Here is a 21,883-nt window from a genome sequence, read left to right on the forward strand (position 1 = left end):
GCCTGGAGTTTGCATGTTCTCCCTGTCCCTGCGTGGGTTTCCTCCGGGTACTCCGGTTTCCTCCCACACTCCAAAGACATGCTGGTAGGTTAATTGGCTTCTGTTCAAAAAATTGGCCCTAGTATATGAATGTGAGTTGGGGACCTTGGATTGTGGGCTCCTTGAGAGTAGGGACTGATGTGGGTGTACGATGTATGTGCAGAGTGCTGAGTGAATTGGCGGCGCCATATGGGTACTTTAAATAAAAATAGGGACAATTGTAGACACGCACCCACACTCACTCAGGTTGAACTGGATGAACTGGTGTCTTTATTCAACCTTACTAACTATGTAACTATGTAGCTCCCCCTGTCCATACTGTTTGGTGGGGGGGTTCTGAGTAATTTTCCGTGCTGTCCCCCCCCCCCCCCCTACGCTGCGTAAACTGTTGGCGCTATAGAAATCGTGTATAATAATAATAATTTTCTAGAAAAAAAAAAAGATGATTTTCTTTGCATGTAGGAGCGAAGTGCCAGAAGGGGTTAAATTCATCCGCTTTGCGTTCAGCTTGGCGCTGTCGCTCACACAATTCCATATAACCCCCCCCCCGAAAATCCTGCACTATAAAATAATCAGATCATTATCTCCCAGCGTTTTTTTCTTTTTTCTTCAGCACAGAGGAGAAGAAATGATTTCATAGAAAAGGTCATCATCCTGGTATGAATAGATTTGCTGTGCAGATCAGAGTGTTGGGTCATTCGCTGTGGTTGCAGGCCTCAGTGGAGAGATCACGTGTCCAGGCTGTGTGAAGCGCAGGGCTGAGCTCTGCCAGGAAGGAAATGTTCGCTGCAGAAACAAAAAGAATTGTTGAGCGGGTGTGCAGAAAAAATCACATCTGATTAAGCGGGGACTTCTCCCACCCTTCATGTCACACAAAGCCAACCACATGCATCCTCACACGGGGACACCAACACCCAGCCCCAGAGAAGAACACTAAACCTCCTCTCTGCTGCTTGTAAAAGCGATCCAATAAACAGGCCACCCCAGGCTAAAGCATTGAGATCTCCCCCTACAATGATGCTCCATTCACACTTCCCGTCTGCAGGATAACATTCAAACTTAACTGCCTTCTTCCCCTTACAGCACCATCCGGGGCTAAATAAGGGTTGTGTCTTTACAGGTAATCTCCAGACTGTCATTTGTCATGTGATGATTTATAAACAAGGAATGTCAGGAAATCACTAATGCTTAGGAAAAAAAAAAATATTTGTGTCTTTTGTTTTGTTTTGTGTCAAAGGATGTTTCCGTTTTCCCATTTAGGCTGCTTGCTTTTTATTTTACACCTTGAAAAGCTTCCTATTCTCCATGTGATGTCTATTCATTGTATGCACACTTACCTATTTACAAAGCATGTCTGATCAAATCCGAATTACACCCAACACACTGTATAGATACAAATTATAGTGCCTGACCAGTCTTTTTTTTTTTTTTTATTATAGTTTCATTGTATCTGGGTTTCATTGTATCTATTGGGGATTTGTATTTTATTTTGCGAGCGTTATTAAATGTTGCTCTTGTTTAAAGTGGAGGGCCACCCTGAAAAAAAAAAAAGAAAATGGACCAAAAATCCTAAAAAAAATAAAAAAAAATATTTGGAAAAAAAAATATTTTCTTTAAACTTACCTGAACCCGTGTTGCTAGGCAGTCTTCCTAATCTGCCTCTTCCTATTCCGCGGCGTGTCCTGTTCCTCGGTGAGCGGCCCCCCCCCGTTGCCTTCTGGGAACTGTGTGTGTTCACAGAAAACCACGGGGGCCGTTCACAGAGCGCTGCGCTGCTCGTGCGTGCGCAGTAGGAAACTGCCAGTGAAGCCGCAAGGCTCCACTGCCTGTTTTCCTTACTTAGGATGGCGGTGCCTGTGTTCCGCTCGGCAGATAAGGACCCCCCTCTACTGCGCAGGCACTGCGCCTGTGCAGTAGGATCCGGCGGAAATAGCCGAAGGTGAAAAGGGGGAAAATCAGCTGTACACGGCGCCTGTAAGAGGGCCCCTCGCGGGCTCGCTTCGCTCGCCACGCTTCGGGCGCGGCCTCGCTTCACTCGGCTCTTTTTTACTCCCCCTCTAGGTCCACTTGGATGGTGGGGCAGGCACCGTGTACAGCTGATTGTAGATTTTGAGCTTCGGCTATCTCCGGCGGCTGATAGTAGTTCGTACTGCGCAGGCGCTGCGCCTGCACAGTACAGGGGGGGGTCCTTATCCGCCGAGGGAACTTTCTCGGCAAGACACCGAGAGCCGAGGGGCGGGTCGGCCTCGGGCGACCGACATCGCGGGCACCCAGGACAGGTAAGTCTACTTATTTAAAGTCAGCAGCTACAGTGTTTGTAGCTGCTGACTTTGAAAAAAAAAATTTCGCTGGCCGGAATCCCGCTTTAAATACGTTGTCATTTTAATAAATGTAAAGCGGTATTAATCCTAAAAGTAAAACATGTATTAAATTGCAGCTTATCAATCCTTATGGGCCCGTACACACGATCCGAATATCGTACGACAGAATCGTACGACCGTTTCCGCGTATGGCCCGTACACACGATCCGAATTTGGTACGAAAACGGTCGTCCGAGGAAGAATCGTACGATTTTCAGGATCGCGTGTACACTACTTTCGACAGCTGATCACGACAGTTCATCCGAATATTATTGGATCGGACATACACAAAAATTTTTCCTCGTACGTTTCCAGATCGTACGATTTTCGTTTAGTCAGTATAGTTGTTGTTCGAAAATACAATACAAATACATCACGGCACATGACGTCGCTTCTGATTTTTTTTTTTTCTTTGTCGTACGAGAATTTTCGTGACTTTATCTACCTATTAAATTTTCTACTTGCGACTATTAATGGCCCGTACACACGATCTGAATATCGTATGACAGATTGTACGTCCGTTTTCGCTTATGGCCCGTACACACGATTCGAATATCGTACAACAGATCGTACGTCCGTTTTCGCTTATGGCCCGTACACGCGATCCGAATATCGTACGTCCGCTTTCGCTTATGGCCCGTACACGCGATCCGAATATCATACGACAGATCGTACGATCGTTTTTGCTTATGGCCCGTACACGCGATCCGAATATCGTACGTCCGCTTTCGTTTATGGCCCGTACACACGATCCGAATATCGTACGACAGATCGTACGACAGTTTCCGGTTATGGCCCGTACACACGATCCGAATATCGTACGACAGATTGTACGACCGTTTTCGCTAATGGCCCGTACACACGATCCGAATATGGTAGGAAAACGGTCGTCCGATTAAGAATCGTACGATTTTCAGGATCGTGTGTACACTACTTTCGACAGCCGATCACGACAGTTCATCCGATTATTATTCGATCAGACATGCACGAAAATTTTCCTTGTACGTTTCCAGATCGTCTGGATTTTCGTTTAGTCAGTATAGTTGTCGTTTCGAAAATACAATACAAATGCATCACAACACATGACGTCACTTCTGATTTTTTGTATTTGTCGTACGAGAATTTTCGTGACTTTATCTACCTATTCAATTTCTACTTGCGACTATTAATGGCCTGTACACACGATCTGAATATCGTACGACAGATCGTACGACCGTTTTCGCTTAATAGAGGAGCGTTAGAAATGTAGTCAAGTGTGTACAAGCCCTTAGGGTATTTTCACACTTGGGCCACGCTGCTTTATTGTCGTTTCAGTGCCGCTTTTCGGCCGCTAGCGGGGCACTTTTAACCCCCGCTAGCGGCCGAAGAAAGGGTTAAAACCGCCCGTGTTGCGACGCTTCCGAAGCGCTGCCCACGCATTCCAATGGGCAGGGGCGGTTTGGGAGCGATGTATACAGCGCTCTCAAACCGCCCTCCAAAGATGCTGCTTGCAGGACTTTTTGTAATGTCCCGCAAGCGCACCGCCCCAGTGTGAAAGAACTCGGGCTTTTACACTGGGGAGTCATGTGAGGCGGTTTTCAGGTGCTTTGCAGGCGCCATTTCTAGTGCTAAAATGCATGAAAACTGCTTCAGTGTGAAAGGGGTCTTATATTAGTATATGTTGTTTTTCTTTTTGTTTTGTTTTTTTTTCACAAATCTTTTGTAGTCTTTTTCTCACCTTTCACACCTAAACTGTATGTATTTACAGGAACTGACATTTTTTTTGTTGTCAATTCTGCACCATAATTGTACTTTGTGTAAAGGCATTTTTTTTTGTTATTGTAGGGAAAAGGCTACATCCTTTTCTCATGTTTTTATTGCTGTCTGTGACCCTGCTGCCACCCTCTCCATTGTCTCTGGTACAGAAAGTGAGAGAAATTCGTATTACTATTTCTATAGTCTTTCCTCTCTGGGGACTTAAAGCACTTATCAAATTTGTGTTGGGATCCTTGAATTGAAGAACTTTTCAAGTGTCGCTGTTAACCTGGATGAATCTTAAAAGTGGTTCTCCAGGTCGAATGTCTTTTACCTTTAAAAGAGAAGTATGTTTTTATTTTTTATTTTTTCCCAGTTTCATACTTTCGTAGGTGGATGCAGCATCGGTTCGATGCTGCATCTGTTCCCCGGCGCCTGATGGCTCGGTTCTTACAGCTTCCCGAGTGTCGTCAGCACCCTTTCACTCAGCAGCTCCCCGCTCTGATCCCCCGCGCTCACTGGAGCGCTGAGCTGTGGAGGAGCGGGGAGCAACCAGCTCAGGCTCTCAGCGGCTCGCTGAGAGGCTGAGACGGGATCAGTCCAGGCACCTATCAGATCCAGACTTTTTATTGTTGTGATGATGCGGTGCCTATACTGATTTCAGCTGTCTGCTTAAAAACGGGTCACAGGAGTGATGCATAGGAGAAGCCCAGCCAAACGAGCTTTGGCTGAACTTCTCCTTTTAATGCATGCTATGCATTAAAGTGATACAAAAAAAAAAGCACCACTGCCCCCATCTATAGCTGGCCATAACATTAAGCAGCATTCGAGGGCAACATAAGGTATAAACAAGGCCAAGGAAAAAGCCAATCTTACTTACCGACCAGCCCGCAGACAACCAAATAAACCTGTCTAAAAGAATGCGTTAAAAACAGGACTTTAGTCCGCAAGCATTTGCAAATGTATGCGTAAGCCACAGAGCCTCGCCATGGCACCTTGGAATCTGTGGTCCCTAACACTAACTTATAAGTGTCCCCACAGTGGAGGTGCATGCATTCTGATGGATAGATGGAGGGCAGGTGGACTGAAGGGGGTAGCCAACCCCAGGAGCACACTGAGCGCCCAGCATGTAGCTCATTGGCTGCGAAGGTGTCAGTGCGTTGCCTGACCAATACACAGTGATACAAAAACCTTCTGGGTGCAGCCCCCCACCACTCCCAGCACCCCCCACCCCATACTTACCTGAGCTCCATCTCAATCCTGCCATGTGGATCCTGAGTGTCTCTTCTCTTTGGCTCACACAGCAGCAGGAGCCATTGACTGCTGCTGTCAATCACAGCCAGTGAGCCAATGAGGAGGGGCGGGGCCAAACCACTCTCCTGTTTGTGAATGGACAATGTCCATTCACAGGAGCGTGGCTCGGGAGTGAGCCTTCTTGAGTGTCCCTATAGCAAGAGGCTTGCTATTGGGGGAACTCAGCAGGGGGGAGAAGCCAGGCAGAGGACCCAAAAAGAAGAGTATAAGGGCTGCTCGGTGAAAAATCATTGCACAGAGCAGGTAGGTATAATGTGTTTGTTTATTTGTCTTGTTTTTTTATTACAACCTTTAGAATCACTTTAATGTTCTGAGTCTGTGATTAAATAATATACAGAGAGGGTGCTTCCTGGACGCTAGAGCTGCATGATTAATCGTTAAAAAATTGTGATCCTGATTCAACCCTCCCCTCACGATCCTAATCCAGCATTTCCACGATTAATGTAACAATTGCAGAGCTGTTCTCTGCTCATAGCTGACAGCTGTCAAAAAAAAAAAAAAAAAAAAAAAAAGGAGCCAGCAAAGTTTATCCCAACATTGCTCAGTACTGGGATAAAAAGAAACATTGTATAATTTGGTTCTTTTAGATTAAAGGGTTGAACTTCCTCTGCAAATGAGGGCAGTTTAACCACTTAAAGTGTTTGTTAAGACACAAGTAGAAATCACTGCCAGCTCCTCTATTATACTCAGGCGTACCACACTGTATATGTCTTTTCTAAAAACAAGGCTTGTAAATACCTATTTAGAGTGATCTTCAGGCTGGTCACGTGACCTGTGGCCACTTTTCAGCTCCAATACATGGCTGCTGCAGGAGGGGCCAAGATCTCCCTCTGACTTCAGCTAGGGAGATCACGTGGCCACTCAGCCCCTCTCGCAGAAGCCCTGTCTTGGAGACCGCGAGTCACATGACTGGCCTGAAGATGGCTCTAAATAGGTATTTACAAGACTTGTTTTTAGGGAAAGGACATATACAGTGTGGTATGCCTGAGTATAATAGAGGGGCTGGCAGTGACCATTGTAAGTTTTTGATTTCTACTAATAGCGGCGGGGGGGTGGAGACAGAGACACACAACACGGAGCTGACAGGCGGGGGGGGGGGGGGGGAGAGCAGAGCTGAGAGCAGGGCTGCGGATGATGGAGGGACGTACTCTGATACGGTGATCAGGGCTCAGCGCCCCGGATTATCGTGGTCCATACAGAGAGGAGGACACAGGAAGTGGCAGGTTCAGGCAGGTTTTTCTACAGTTTAGAGGGGGGCAGATTACACAGCACAAACACTGTGCTGTTTAATCTGCTTTAAGGGACCAGGATATCAGTTTTATTTGGGGGGGTGGGGGTTAACTTACACTTTAAAGACTAAAGCCTTGTACACACGATCGGACTTTCTGACGACAAAACCGTGGATTTTTGGTCAAAGGATGTTGGCTCCAACTTGTTTTGCATACGCACGGTCACACAAATGTTGGCCAAAAATTACGAACGTAGTGACGTAAAAGACGTACGTGATATCTCCATTATGAATGCTAGTTTTACAAGACCGAGCGCTTCCGGCTCATCCTTGATTCCAAGCATGCATGCTTGTACTTTTGGACTTTTGTCCGACGGACTTGTGTACACACGATAGGAAAATCCGACAAAACACGTTTGTTGGCGGAAAATTTGAGAACCTGCGGAAAGTCTGACAACAATTGTCCGATGGAGCGTACACACGGTCGGACTTACCGCCAACAAGCGCACATCCAACATTTCCTGTGGGAAAATCCGATCGTGTGTACGGGGCTTTAGCCTTTTTCTGACACTTGTTGCTTACAAGTATTTTTTTTTTTTTTTTGCTAGATGATTACTTAATATATATATATATATATATATATATATATATATATATCAGAAGCCTGGCTGCTGCATTCTGTACCAGCTGCAACCAATACCGATTTTTCTCTGAGGGACCATAGTAGTGGAATTTGCAGTAAACCAGTCTGAGTTTTACAAAAGCATGGATTAATTTAGACATATCCACTACTGGAATCAGATGTTTGATTCTTGTAAGATGCTGGAAGGAGGACCATATGGTGGTAGCTGATACCTGTTACTTAATCGATAGGCCAATGATAGTTGTCCTCAGAGCAGTGAGGGAAAATCCTCCAATGAGGACACCTGGTCCTGTGACATCTCTCTAAGATGGGAATTCACTTCACTTTGGAGAGATTTCATGTTGCATCTCCACGCTGGGGAATGAAAGGAAATCAGGAAGCAAAACATTTAAAACAAAAAACAAAACAAAAAAATCTTAATCCAATGTTGAGAAAAAAAAAAATTATTTCAAATATTTAGATTCCGAGAATTGTTGTAGACTCCAGTGTGCTATGTTTTACCAGGCAGGGAGTGACGGCAACTCTCCAAAGGCAACAAGTGGAGTATGAGACATCTAAAACCCCTTAGATTTTTATTGCTGTCTTTGTCCCCTGTAGCAGATCTTCTTTCACTTCCTTTGTGATTAAATGGGTTGTAAAGTCAGAAGGTGTTTTTTTTTTTTTTATGACAATTGAGCGGTCGTGCGACGTTGTACTAGGGCTGGGGAAAAAATCGATTTAAATCTTGAATCGAGTTGAGAGGTCAAATCAAATCAAAATTTAAGCAAATCGATTTTTTTAGTTTTTTTTTTTTTCTTTTTCACCGTGCCGGTCCCGAGGCGTTGCGGGCATGAATTTTTAGGCGAGGCCGCGGCTTCGGCCTAGTCCGCGGCTACAGCCGGACGCCGCGGACTAGGCCGAAGCCGCGGCCTCACCTAAAAACTCATGCCCGCAGCGCCTCCGGACCGGCGCTGACACCGGGCCTGAAGAGCTGCGGGCAAGGAGTTTTTAGGTGAGGCCGCGGCTTCGTCCTAGTCCGCGAGGCCGGACGCCGCGGACTAGGCCGAAGCCGCGGCCTCGACTAAAAGCTCATGCCCACAGCGCCTCAGGACCGAATCGTGAATCGAGTTTTTTTTAAGAGAATCTAAGATTTTTTTTTTTCAAGAAAATCTCCCAGCCCTACGTTGTACTCAAACAAAATTGTCCCCCCCCCATAAATGGAGCTTTCTTTTGGTAGTATTTGATCACCTCTGCGGTTTTTATTTTTTGCGCTATAAACAAAAAAAAAAATAAATTTTTTTTTTTTTTACTAATAATGGCGGTGATCAGCGTTTTTTACCGAGATTGCGGCGGACAGATCGGACACTTTTTTTTTTTTGGGACCAGTGACATTTGTACAGCAATCAGTGCTATAAAATGCACTCATTACTGTAAAAATCACACTGGCAGGGAAGGGGTTAACACCAGGGGTGATCAAAGGGTTAAGTGTGTCCTAGGGAGGTGCTTTCTAACTGGGGGAAAGGGGACTTTCTGGGAGTACAGAGAGATCACTGTTCTTAATCACTAGGAACAGACGACCAAACTCTTCTCTCCTGACAGAACAGGGATACGCCTTGTTTACATTGGCAGATCCCTGTTCTGCCTCTCTGTGTAGTGATCGCGGGTGGCCGGCGGACATCACGACCGCTGGCCACACGCATTGGCTCCAGCACCGCAGGCGTGCTTTCTGACCCGCTCTATGTATTACATGAAGCGCCGTATAACTGCGGCGGCTGGTCAGCAAGTGGTTAATGCATTCTATGCGTTAAGATAAAAAGCCTTCTGTGTGCAGCAGCACCCCTAACACTTACCCGAGGTCCCTCTCTGTCCAGCCATATCCACGGGTGTCTCGGGCTGTCCAAGATTCTACCTCCTGATTGGCTGTAACACAGCAGTGGTGCCATTGGCTGTCACTGCTGTCAATCAAAGTCAGCTAGCCAATCGGGACAGAAAGGGGACGGGGCCGGGTTGGGGCTCCGTGTCTGAATAGACACAGGGAACTGTGACTCAGCTGGGGTGCCCCCATAGCAAGCTGCTTGCTGTGGGGGCACTGAACAGGAAGGAGGGGTCAGGAGCACAGAAGAGGAATCTGAGAAGAGGAGGATCGAGGCTGCTCTGTGAAAATCCACTGCAACAGAGCAGGAAAGTATAATATGTTTGTTATTTTTATAGGGGAAAAAAAACAAGACTTTACAATCAGTTTAACCACTTCAGCCTCGGAAGGATTTGCCCCCCCTTAATGACCAGAGCATTTTTTGCAATACGGCACTGCGTCGCTTTAACTGACTAATTGCACGGTCGTGCAACGTTGTACCCAAACAAAATTGATGTCCTTTTTTTTTTTTTTCCCCACAGATAGAGCTTTCCTTCGGTGGTATTTGATCACCTCTGCGATTCTTATTTTTTGCGCTATAAACAAAAGAAGAGGAACAATTTGTAAAAAAAAAAACAATATTTTTAACTTTTTGCTATAATACATATCCAAAAAAAATAAATGTAAAAAAAAAGAAATTTCTTCATAAATTTAGGTCAATGTGTAGTCTTCTTCTACGGATTTTTGGTAAAAAAAAAATCGCAATAAGCGTATATTGATTGGTTTGCGCAAAAGTTATCGCATCTACAAACTACGGGACTTTATGGACTTTTATTTATTTTTTAATGACGGCGATCTGTGATTTTTTTTTTAGTGGGATTGCGGCAGACAAATCTGACCCCAAATTACACTTTTTGGGGACCAGTGACATTATTACATTGACCAGTGCTATAAAAATGCATTGATCAATGTATAAATGACACTGGCAGGGAAGGGGTTAACACTAGGGGTTGATCAAGGGGTTAACTGTGTTCCCTGGGTGTGTTCTAACTGTAGGGGGATGGGCTCACTGGAACATGACAGAGATCACTGGGAACAGTAAATCCTTGTCGTGTCATCTGGCAGAACAGGGAATCTCCTTGTTTACAAAGGCAGATCCCCGTTCTGCCTCAGTGCATAATGATCACGGGCGGCTGGCGGACATTGAGTCTGCTGGACCCGCATGCACGCTCCCGCGGCTCGCAGCAGGCATGGCGGCGCATGCCTGCAATTTCGCATGCACGGATTGACGTACAGGTATGTCGGTTCACGCAGGAGAGCCAACCTCCCGCAGTAAATGTATGTGAGCTGGTTGGCAAGTGGTAAACCATTGTCAATAGGACTGGAAGTGATGGGAAATCTCTCTCTAATGGAGCTCCGGATAGCAGTAAAACCCAGACAGGTTCTAATTAAAACTATCCAAAACAAAAAAAATGATTGATATACACTTTCATTTAAGAATATCTCCAATATTATCTTTTCAATTTATATGCAGAGGCATTTAGATTTTCTTTGATTCTGTTATGGTTCCAGGAGAAAGGGTAGAATGCAATAAACCATGCCAGCTAACCCGAATTCATGTTACTGAAGCCAAACCAGTACAAGATGGATTCTGATTGGTTGCAGTTACTGTACTTCATTGCAATGTTATCTGAATAAGCCAGTAAATTCAAATAAACTTTTAGCCAGGGTCTGAAAAACACAGGAAGAAAAAGTAAATGCAGCAAAATTTAGATAAATAAACTGAGAACAAAAGAAAAATAAACAGCAGTGGTTGTAAAGTGTAAACCTCAGGCATGAAATATGAACAAAGCATATCCCTCTATAGTGTGTGTACTTGTCCCAATCCAGAGCACTAAGTGTATTTTTTGTCTGTTGCTTCCTTCCTCTACTATCGGCATGAATCACTTCTGACAAGTTTTCCGGACACCAAGAGAAAAATGGTGACGGGGAGAGAGCTCCAGCTGATTGACAGCCTCAGCTCTGTTCCTGTGTGCTGTGTGGAGTGGGATGTGTCCCTTCCCTCCAATCAGCTCTCAGAGCTCTCCTCACTGAAATCTGCCGAGTTTGACTTCAGCTCTCCGCCCCCCTGCCCCCCCCCCCCCACACGCTTTCTGATTAGATTTATTTTTTTGTGAGGGGTTCCATGTGTTAACATGCGCTTAGATGCATTCAGAATATCTATTCTGCTCATGGACAGACAGATTTCTATTTTTCTAAATGCAGTTAAACGAAATGCAATTTTAAATGTCCTGTAAATGCATATAATCACATGCATGTCATTGCCCGTTCGATTGAGATTGAGGCAAAAGGTGAACTTGAAGTATAATGGAGCCATCCAAATTGTACAGTTACTATTTACAGTGCTTATAGATCTGTTGCTCAGGAATTGAAAGTATTAAAATTGCCGAATTGAAAGGTGGGAGCATAATTATTTTAAGGGAGCAAAACTAGTTTTTTTTTTTATTCAAATGCTCTTTTGTACCATGTACATCAACTGCTAAAGTAATGCTTCAGGGAAAACATCTGTGTAACTAACAGGTGATTGTCATTAACAGTTTTAAGGGAGTGTACCTTTCTTCTAGGGGAGACATGGAGGATGCAGCGGTTGGTCATTGCGATGAATCATCTTCTGAAGGTAATTTGTCACATTTCACATATTAAAAGCTAATTAACTATTTCTGCATCCAAGTGATGTGGTATAGATTATTCCAAAATGCAGAAAGTGAAAACTGGTGGATATATAGCTAAAAAAACAGCTTGATTTATTCTTTTATATTCTAAATTATAGTAGAGATAGATTTAACAATGTAGTTTACAAGAACAAAGGCAACTATGACCAACACATATGATATTTGTATTCATAGCAAACTTATCATTTTGCCAAATTAAGAGTCTTCAGCCCCACCAAAAAAAAAAAAATTCCAGCACAGTCCTTACCTGGGCTGGTTCTTTGCAAGTCTTCGAGTCCCTGGTGTCACCATCAAGGATGCAAAAGGACCTGGGGGTCCTAGTAGATGATAGGCTCAGCAATGCCAAGGGTAGAGGTCAGCTCCAAATAAACACAAAGAGCAATAGTACCAACATCCCTAAAAATTGATAGAACAAGAAGAGGGTAGAGAGTATGGGACTTTAAGGTACATCATATAGAAAGGAACACAGTTAATAATATAAAAATATACAAATATTTATAGGAAAAAACACTTAAAAGGGTAGGGAATACAGTTTACAGTCATAGTCATAGCTATACACATATATTGCCTATCACTGACAAATGAGAGTACTGTAGTCACATAATAATCTAGCCGCATCCAAAAATTTTGACATGTTTCGCTGGAAGGGCTTCATCAGGAAAAGGACGAGGATATTTAATAAAAACACATGGTATATTCAACCTTAGATGTGTAAACAAAAGAAAAACAATAATTAATATATCACATTTCACAAGGGGTTAACACAGATATATAACTTGCACAAACATGGCTCCACCATATTCACAAAGCAAACACACAAAAAAAAAGCAAGCAAAAACAAAACGAATATGGTGGAGCCATGTTTGTGCGAGTTATATATCTATGTTAACCCCTTGTGAAATGTGACATATTAATTTTTGTTTTTCTTTTGTTTGTTTTTTTGTTTACACATCTAAGGTTGAATACACCATGCGTTTTTATTAATTAAATATCCTCGTCCTTTTCCTGATGAAGCCCTTCCGGCGAAACATGTCGAATTTTTGGACGTGGCTAGATTTGTATGTGACTACAGTACTCTCATTTGTCAGTGATAGGCAATATGTGTATACCTATGACTGTAAACTGTATTCCCTACCTTTTAAGTTTTTTTCCAATAAATATTTGTATATTTTTATTTTATTAACTGTGTTCCTTTCTATATGATGTATCTTAAAGTCCCATACTCTCTACCCTCTTTTTGTTCTGCATTAAAAAGGGGATCAACTCGAGGGACAAAACGATAATTCTCCCGCTCTGGTCCAGCACCCTCTGATGTGGCCTGCGACAACCCCTTCTGGGATGGCGGGTCAGCAAGCCCAGATTGCGGGTTCCTGACCCACCATCCAAGAGCCTTAATGGTAAGAATGGAGCTGGTGGTACAGGAAGCATACGTCTGCAGTAGAGAGCAGAGCCGATGCTTCCTGTATAGCATCGGCTCGTGACACAGGCGGAGTGAGACAAAATGCACTCTGCCTGGGACAGCAACAGCTGACAGATTGCCAGGAGTGAGACCGGTGGTATAGTACGTGTATCAGGATATGTCTGCGGAGTTCTGGGCTGGGGAGCACATGTACAAGGGGATAGATTACCATTAGACGGGGCCGGTGCAGCAGAGGTTCAGCCCCTACCCTACACCTTTAATGGAGGTAATGTATTGGCTCTTGCCTACAGATAAAACAATTCTTGGATGCAGTAGATTCCACGGGGATTGCCTCACCCTCGCCAAAATAATTGAGCCATGCTCCAGCCCCTTCTGGACAATCAGATTGTCTACAAGAACATGCAGAATGTAGAGCACCTTCCTTGGACACCGGCTCTGCAGCTTGTCAAAGATATATTTATTCCTGCAACTGAGAGGGATGTGTACACAGGAGGTGCACTGAAAATTTCCATTGTCATTAAGGATGGCATAACAGAAGAGTCGATTCCTGTGAGAAAAGATTAGCTTGCATCCTTTTTAATAAGCAATTTAAACTTGTAAGCTTGTCTTTTTGTTTTTTTTTTGTTTTCTTTTTTGCACATCAAAAGGAAAAAAAATAAAATAAAATAAAATAAAAACCAGAGTAAGACACTGGTTATTCTGGGCTGCTTTCCACCTGATCCGCGGGTGCAACGTTATAGACCTCTGTTATTACCTGTGGGTTTGGTGCGTTTCAGAAAGTGCACCACACCTGCAGGATATAAAAGAATTCAATGGCAAAGTGCAGGTAACATGCAGGAAAGCCACAGGTGCACTGCACCATGGTGTGGCTAAACCACAGCGCATCACAGTGAAAGCAGCCTTAGGCCCCTTTCACACGATCGATCTGATCGGGTCGGCCTGTCAATTTTTCAGGTGGACCCAGTCAAATCGGTCATCTCTATGGAGCAGCAGATGTAAACGGACTTGTGTTCGTTTACACCCGCCTACCTCCAATCCAATCTGCTGAAAACACAGAAGGGGATCAGTCCCCTTCTGTCTGGGCGGACCAGATCAGAGGGCCTATAGAGTAGAGAAGGCTGTGTCCTTGTCTGCCCTGCATATGCAGAGTGGACACGGACCTGTCATCCACTCGCTCCGTTCATTGTGGCCCAACGCCCAAGTAGCCCTCGCTCTTCGAAAGGTTGGGCACCCCTGACCTAGGCGATCTGAGCGAAAGTGGGAGCAGGTGCCTATCAAAACTAGGAACCCTCTTTTTTGCCCCCCCCCCCCAAAAAAAATAAAAAATTGTCCTAAAGAGGGGGGCGGAGGTAGAAAAGCAGATATACCCCTTTTGTTTGAAACGCCACAACTCCACTTTAAGGGCAAAGTAACAGGTTCTCTTTTGGGTCCCACTTTCTTTGCTACTTATAATTTCTTTCTCTACATTTCTCCACTGCCCATTTCTACTATACTTAAATAAACTTGATACTTCTCTGTATGTAAGAGCATGTTCCCTTCTCCTCTTCCTCCCATTATGCTTCCTTTTGCAATTTAGGCCCGATTCTGATGAGATTCTGGTGCCAGCTGGGGCAGGACTCCAGTGTATTTCTACACCTTGATTCACAGATGGAATCATTTAGTTGTAGCCACTCAGCCTGTCTCAGAGGCCAATAGCAGTAGAGAAGCACCCACCAACCAGCTGAATTAGTACAGAAGCAGCCCACCCTGGCGGATGAAACGGGCTCACAAGAATTGCGGAGTCTAAGTACTAAGTGGTGTTCACCAGCGCTCCTGATGGTGGAGATGGGTTTTTCTTTGTGTTAGTACCAGGCCGCGGTCCTCAGGATCGCCCCACCAGAAGGCCAGCAAGCCGGGGTCCAGTAGCAGATATAGCAGGTAGGGATCAAGCAGAAGCATAGTCCGTAAAGAAGCCAAAGTCGGTAACGTGTTGTAGCGAAGATACGGACGGCAGCAGTAGTGACCCAGAGTGAGATATTGGCTGAAGAGAGGACAATTATCTGGCAAACAGGAAGTTCTGGGACATGACTTAAATCAGGAAGTTAATAGCAGGAACAAGAGTTTAAGGCTTAAGAAAAACAAAGTACAAGGCAAGATTGTCTAACCGATCAGATAGTAGCTGTCCAGCATCTCAGGTCGCAGCAGAGGTCTTGGGTTCAGATCCAGGCCCTGACACTTTTTTTTGACAAGGGGCTATCATCTGTCCCTAACCGCAGGTAATCACTCCATGAGCCATTACATGTGAACACCTCACAAATATCGCAGTTACCTGTGTTGATCCAGTGTAGACAAACGCAGGTCACTGCGCATTGTGTGAGCGAGCCATTATTCTTTAGATCCGCTTGTGTGCCTGGGGACTCTCGTAATCTGCACTTGTTGTTCAAGATGGTGCACAAGGAGCTAAACCCCACCTCTGCCTTGCAACAGCCCTGGGCCGAAAACCTCTTCAGGCCACTGAGGCCCTAGAATTGAACTCCTGCAAGACCACCAGTTGCACCATTCACCAGTTTGGGCAGAAGTCTAGGTAAAGCCTGTCTGCCACAGAAAGTGATTTCAAAAGCTTATTTAAGTCCTCATGCACACTGTCCTGTGCTGTAAAATTTATTAATGGATTCTTTTTTTTTTGCAGTCCCATCCCAAAGCTGCAGTGGTGCCTCCAAAGTATACACTATATTGGCAAAAGTAATTGGACGCCTGCCTTTACACGCACATGAACTTTAATGGCATCTCAGTCTTAGTCTGTAGGATACAATATTGCGTAGGCCCACCCTTTGCAGCTTTAACAGCTTCAACTCTTCTGGGAATAATTGACCATTCTTCCAGAAGCACATTTGGTCAGGCACTGATGTTGGTCGAGAAGGCCTGGCTCGCAGTTTACGCTTTAATTCATCCCAAAGGTATTCGATTGGGTTGAGGTCAGGACTCTGTGACGGCCAGTCAAGTTCCTCCACCCCAAACTCACTAATTTATGTCTTTATGAACCTTGCTTTGTGCATTGGTCCAAATCATTTGGTGGAGGGGGGATTATGGTGTGTGGTTGTTTTTCAGGGGTTGGGCTTAGCCCCTTAGTTCCAGTGAAGGGAACTCTTAAGGTGTCAGCTTACCAAGACAATTTCATGCTCCCAACTTTGTGGGAAAAGTTTGGGGATGGCCCTTTCCAACATGACTGAGCACCAGTGGGGTGGGCCAACTCAATACTGAACCCTGCGGACTAAGACTGGGATGCTATTAAGGTTTGCGTGTGTAAAGGCAGGTCTCCCAAAACTTTTAGCAATATAGTGTATATGCAAAAAACAAATTTGTATAGCCCTAGCTATGACACTGATGCATTGCAATACTCTTAGACTTAGTATTGCTTTATGAGAGGGCTGTGTTTAATATCCCCTTATTTGGAAGGTTGGGTTTTCTTGAAGCTCTGACAGCCTGTTGGAGTGGACAAGATGCTTAAGACCCAACCATAAAAAATTATTAAAATGGTTGCTTCTTACCCACCCCTTCCCCAGAATTCGAAGGGGGTCCTAGCTGGTGGTCTAGTTATTTTTTTGCTGGACCACTGGTGCACAGTCTTACCAGCTGCCACCTCATTATCTTGATGACATGACTGCTGGTCCCGCACTGTACATCAACCTTTTGGGCGGCACAGTGTTGTAGTGGGTAGCACTCTCGTCTAGCAGTAAAAAGGGTCGCTGGTTCGAATCCTAACCACAACACTACCTGCCTGGAGTTTACATGTTCTCCCTGTGCCTGCGTGGGTTTCCTTCGGGTACTCCGGTTTCCTCCCACACTCCAAAGACATGCTGATAGGTTAATTGGCTTATGTCTAAATTGGCCCTAGTATATGAATGTGTGTCAGGGACCTTAGTTGTAAGCTCCTTGAGGGTAGGGACCGATGTGAATGTACAATGTATATGTAAAGCGCTGCGTAACATGACGGTACTATTTAAGTACCTTAATTAATAATAATAACCTTTTTAACCCAGACAAACCCTTGAAATCATTTGGAGGTCTCAGGGAACCCCTGCTAAGATTAGTCTATCAAGGGTCATCGTGTTCAATGTCCCTTACATTAGTGGTAAGTGGGATGAATGCCCTCCTTTCAGGGGTGACCAGAATGACACCCTTCCAGTAATGCTGCTGGCTCTACTAGGTGGATTTGGATCTGGAACTATGCAGGCACGATCAGATGGGATCCCCTAGCCACCCATGGAGAAACCTTAGGGTTTGGATTGGACTAGGGTTCCATTGAACCCTGGTTTAGAATGGCTGCTGTACATAATGACATCAACGGGAAGAGTGGCCATAGGGGCCCAGTTCTTGGAACAGAAGGAGAGGAAGATTGCGGGACCTTGTGTTAAGGTTAGTATTAGTCTATGCTTTCCCTAGAACAAAACGAAAGGGACAGAGGGCACGGAAACAACTTCTTCAGCTTGAACTTTGTATTAGAAGAATGCCACCGTGAAAACAGTGTAAAAAATATAAAGTACTTAAATTTGTTAATGAGACACAAAAAAAACACAAATTCAGCCCGGTTTCTTTTTTTCTGTATTCTAGATCATAGTCGACCTGGGAATGGCATTCTTCTAGATATTGTAAATGGGTGTCATGTAGCCCATACAGCAGCTCTGACAAAGGCTGTGGCAAGTGACCATTTCCAACTGGAGGAGAATGTAAAATCAGAAGACCTTCTGAACAACAACAAAGAGGTATCAGAACAAGACTATTTTACCAACCAAAGAATTGTATCTTCAGGGGATTTTACCACAGTCAGCGATCAAATATCAGCTGCAGACAATCCGAAAGAATCATTTCTTACATCATCTAAAGACCGGAACAGCACAGAATATAAAGAGACGCTTAATCACTTGCGTGACTCATGTCAGACTACAGATAAAGGCAAAATACAAGATGGGAGAGAACTGTGTAACGTGCAATCAAAACAAACTTTATCCAATTACACCTTAAAAAACAACATTAGTAAAGATATTTCAGAGAGCAATAAAATATTTCAAGGAGACCTGCAGAATGAAGAGTTAGACAAAGATACACACAATCGGTGTAAAGTGAATTTGTCAAAACTTCAGGAAAATTCTGAGGATGAAGAGGAATCCTATGCAACAGAGTCTATTTTAGGTGATCGGCAAAAAGATAAAGAACACTTGGAAATAAATAATTTCAAAGAAACTGCTGTGTCCGATTCTGACATGTTCAGGAGAGACTTGCTGGATGAAGTCACAAAACGTAACATACTGTCAACAAGAGAAAGCTTAGATCATAAACCACAAGGCTGTGATGAAACCATTCATACAGAAAACAATGTCGACAACCATGCTGTGCACTTAAAACTTAGCAAATGTGATATTCCTTCTACCAAACAAAAAGAGACTTCTAGCATGGAGCAATGTGATGTACTAGCACATAATGTGTGCGAGAGTGAAGACTGCTCTAAAAATTCTCTTGATTTTCAGACCAAACGCTTTGGGCTATGTTTACCAAAAAACAATAGTACCAAAAGAGGCAAGCGGAAAAAGGAGCATCGATCACTAAAGTGTGGAGGATTACAGCCAGTTTTACATGAGCTAGAGTTTGTGGAAGAGGAAGACCTTTCTGAGAAGGAAGAAAGTAGTGAAGAGGATAACCTAGACAATTCTTTTCATTACAGCTGCTCAAAAGACGGGCTCGATCACAGAAAAGAAAGACATCAGTATGTTTCAGATAAACTGGACCCTGATGTTTTACACTTGCTTGAAATGCACCTACGCAAGCAACAGCTTGTTGACATCAAGGAAGAAGGAGAAGAAGAAATGCTAGATGTGCACATTAATAAAGAAATGACACGTTCAGACTCTTACAAGTTGTTGCGTAATATACCTCCAGTTTTGGATATGGTTCTAGAAGAGCCTGAGCTGGAACATGCTGGAGACATGTTAGAAGAAGGCAGCAAAACACCTTCCGATATTGACTCTGATGACAGCAGTAATGTCTGCTCTATGGAATTGGGTCTCATGGAATCTCTGCAAAATGATTTAATGAGTAAAAGTTCTAAGATAGACAAATATGAGCTAGCCACAATTCTCTCAGAACCAAGTCCTGATTGTCTATCAAGAGGAATTAAAAGCAAGCAAAAGGAAGATGCCTCCTGTCATCGTGAATGTAAACCTAAACATGGAAATGTTCAAAATAAGGAACCAAAGCCTCAGGAAGTACAAATGAAAGATCCGAGCAGTCAACCGATAATACACGAGGATGGTCCTGAAGATCTAGGATCTGGCATTGCTTCAGAAGATGTTGAAGCTATAGAAGACATCAGTACATCGTACTCAGAATCCAGTTTTTCAGAATTATTAAAGGACATACCTGAACAACCCTTAGCACATGAGAAAGAAACAGTAGAAGCACCAGTTAGTGAAAATACTGATATAACTGAAGCTGAGGCTGACCAAAGCTTAGACCTTGCCTCAGATGTAACCCAGCAGAAAGAATCGGGGCCAGTTACAGAAGTTGATGAATCAAAATTGCTTGATAGTAGTACATTTAATAATTCAGAAACCATTTTGCCAGACTCTGCTAAGGCAGAAAACGCCTCAGATTCACCATGTCCTATATTTGACGGACATGGGGAACCACATGTACTTTGTCTGGAATCTAGGATACCCTCTGAAGAAACAGATAGCTGTTATCCGGGTGATGGAGGGGATTTTGGAAAGGAAAATGACTGCTCAGAGCAACATGATGGTGTAAACAGATTTCTGACAAATCAACAGTTAAATCTAACAGGCGTTGACAAAGATCTCGAAATGATAAAGGTATTTATGAGATAATTGTAGCTTTTAAACCTCATCATTAAGTTTCTTTTTACACAACTTCTAACCAGGCGAAGTATGCAGTAATGGTACAGTAAGTCCTATTGTCCTCTATGATTTTTATTCCACAGCCAGTTAAAAGTTGTGTTCTCTTGTGGAATGCCTTTGGCTTCTGTGATGCATGCAGAGAAAGTTTTTATATCTGTCCAATCAGGACATCATATTCTATGTATTCATATAGTATATGGCAGGATGGCTGTATCAGTCAGTTGCTGTGGTCCAAGTTCCTTGTGACATTTTACAGCATCATATCTCAAAGGGCTTGTTCATGCCTGCGTCAATGCCCTGTGTTTATGCAGCATTTATTCAGTATTTTTAAAGTCTCATAACTGCCCTTCAGTGCCTTCCATGACTATTACAATGGGCACCACACAGTGCTGTTCACACAGGAGCAGTAGCGTTATGTTGTGTTAAAAATTAGGGAGCTTGTCACTTTAAGTGTTGACGCTTGTCACCTGCCTCCATTGATTTCACTGGTAATGCTTTGTAACCGCAATTTAATAGCACCTATAGCATTTATGGCGTGTTAGTGAAGCATTTATAAAGTGTTAGCTGGAAAATTGGGGGAGAGACAGTGGAGGCTCCTGTATTCCAGAATGCACTGGGAGATAATAGAGAACTAGGACAGGGCAGCTCTAGCAATTTCCTGTTAGTACAGAGCAGTTGTGTGGTAACACCATATGCTTCTGTGTGCGGGCAAAAGTTAGCCAGCCAGCAATACTGACAGTGCCAGGCAGGAGCAGAGGCCTTGAGCATTATTGCCAGTAACAAAGCTTTTTTTTTTTTTTTTTTTGTCAGTAAAGACGAGCTGGACCAAGCCAAGTGTCAAAGAGATCAAATCCATCTTGCAGAGAATTCACAAAAATGTCCGCTTCTTACACTACAACCTAACCACACCTCAAAGTAGATCATCTACTCTACATCACTTCCCCTTTAAGCACTTCCCACTAGAAAAGCAAAACTTTCATGGGCATTTTATAAAGCATTCATGAAGATTTTTTTTTTAACACTTCATAAACACAACAAAACCATGTCATAAACCCTTCATAAATGCTATAGACACATTTAAGGTTATGTTCACTTAAAAAATAAATAATAATAAATGCACATTTTTTTTTTTTGCAGGTAAAAAAAAAAGTGCATTTATTTATTTTGGAGCCTGTAAAGCATTGCACCAGCAATCAGCAGATCGCTGGTGCCATGCAGGTCTCCTGCAGCCCTGTCAGTGTATCTGTGTGTCTGTACATCCCGTATGAGTAGGCAGATACACTGACGGGAAATATCAATGAACTACCATGGTGCTCTACAGCTTATTGAGACCTACAAGCCGCAAAGGATGTCGGGTCTTGTGGTTCATTCACACACAGCTGTGTGAATGAATGATGTGGCCGTTTGCTGTCAAAAGGTGACAGCTATTCACAGGGGGGGTGATCGACAGCGGCTGCAGCAGTTGGAACATGTTACATTTTCCACCCTAAAAGGCAGGTGGAATATGTAACATTTTTCAAAAGGTGAACTTATCCTTTAATAAGCATTACTTCATTATTCATAAGTAACACACGTGTGGACGAGCCCAAAGTGCTTGTGTGTTTTGAGAAATTACTTTTGGTGGGTGTTCGTCATGTCTGCTGAGCTCTTCTGCACTGCACAAGAACAAATTACTAAGTTTAACAGCTATGTTTT

The 21,883-nt window shown here is 43.7% G+C and overlaps 1 protein-coding gene across 2 annotated transcripts in view; it reads left to right on the forward strand.

Annotated features, from left to right (window-relative positions):
* The first annotated feature begins 770 nt into the window (after positions 1-770).
* Positions 771-21,883, forward strand: part of LOC141108550 (uncharacterized) — a 177,898-nt gene continuing 156,785 nt past the window's right edge. Inside the window, exons 1-3 of one of the 2 annotated variants that reach the window (XM_073600254.1) lie at positions 771-1,159; positions 11,774-11,826; positions 17,892-20,143. In XM_073600254.1, coding sequence (XP_073456355.1) covers positions 11,781-11,826; positions 17,892-20,143 — 2,298 coding nt within the window. In that variant the 5' untranslated portion in view covers positions 771-1,159; positions 11,774-11,780. The remainder of the gene's footprint in view (positions 1,160-11,773; positions 11,827-17,891; positions 20,144-21,883) is intronic. The other variant, XM_073600255.1, reaches the window with a different exon arrangement.

The sequence above is a fragment of the Aquarana catesbeiana genome, linkage group LG09 (assembly GCF_042186555.1).
Source record: "Aquarana catesbeiana isolate 2022-GZ linkage group LG09, ASM4218655v1, whole genome shotgun sequence".
NCBI classification, from domain to species: Eukaryota; Metazoa; Chordata; class Amphibia; order Anura; family Ranidae; genus Aquarana; species Aquarana catesbeiana.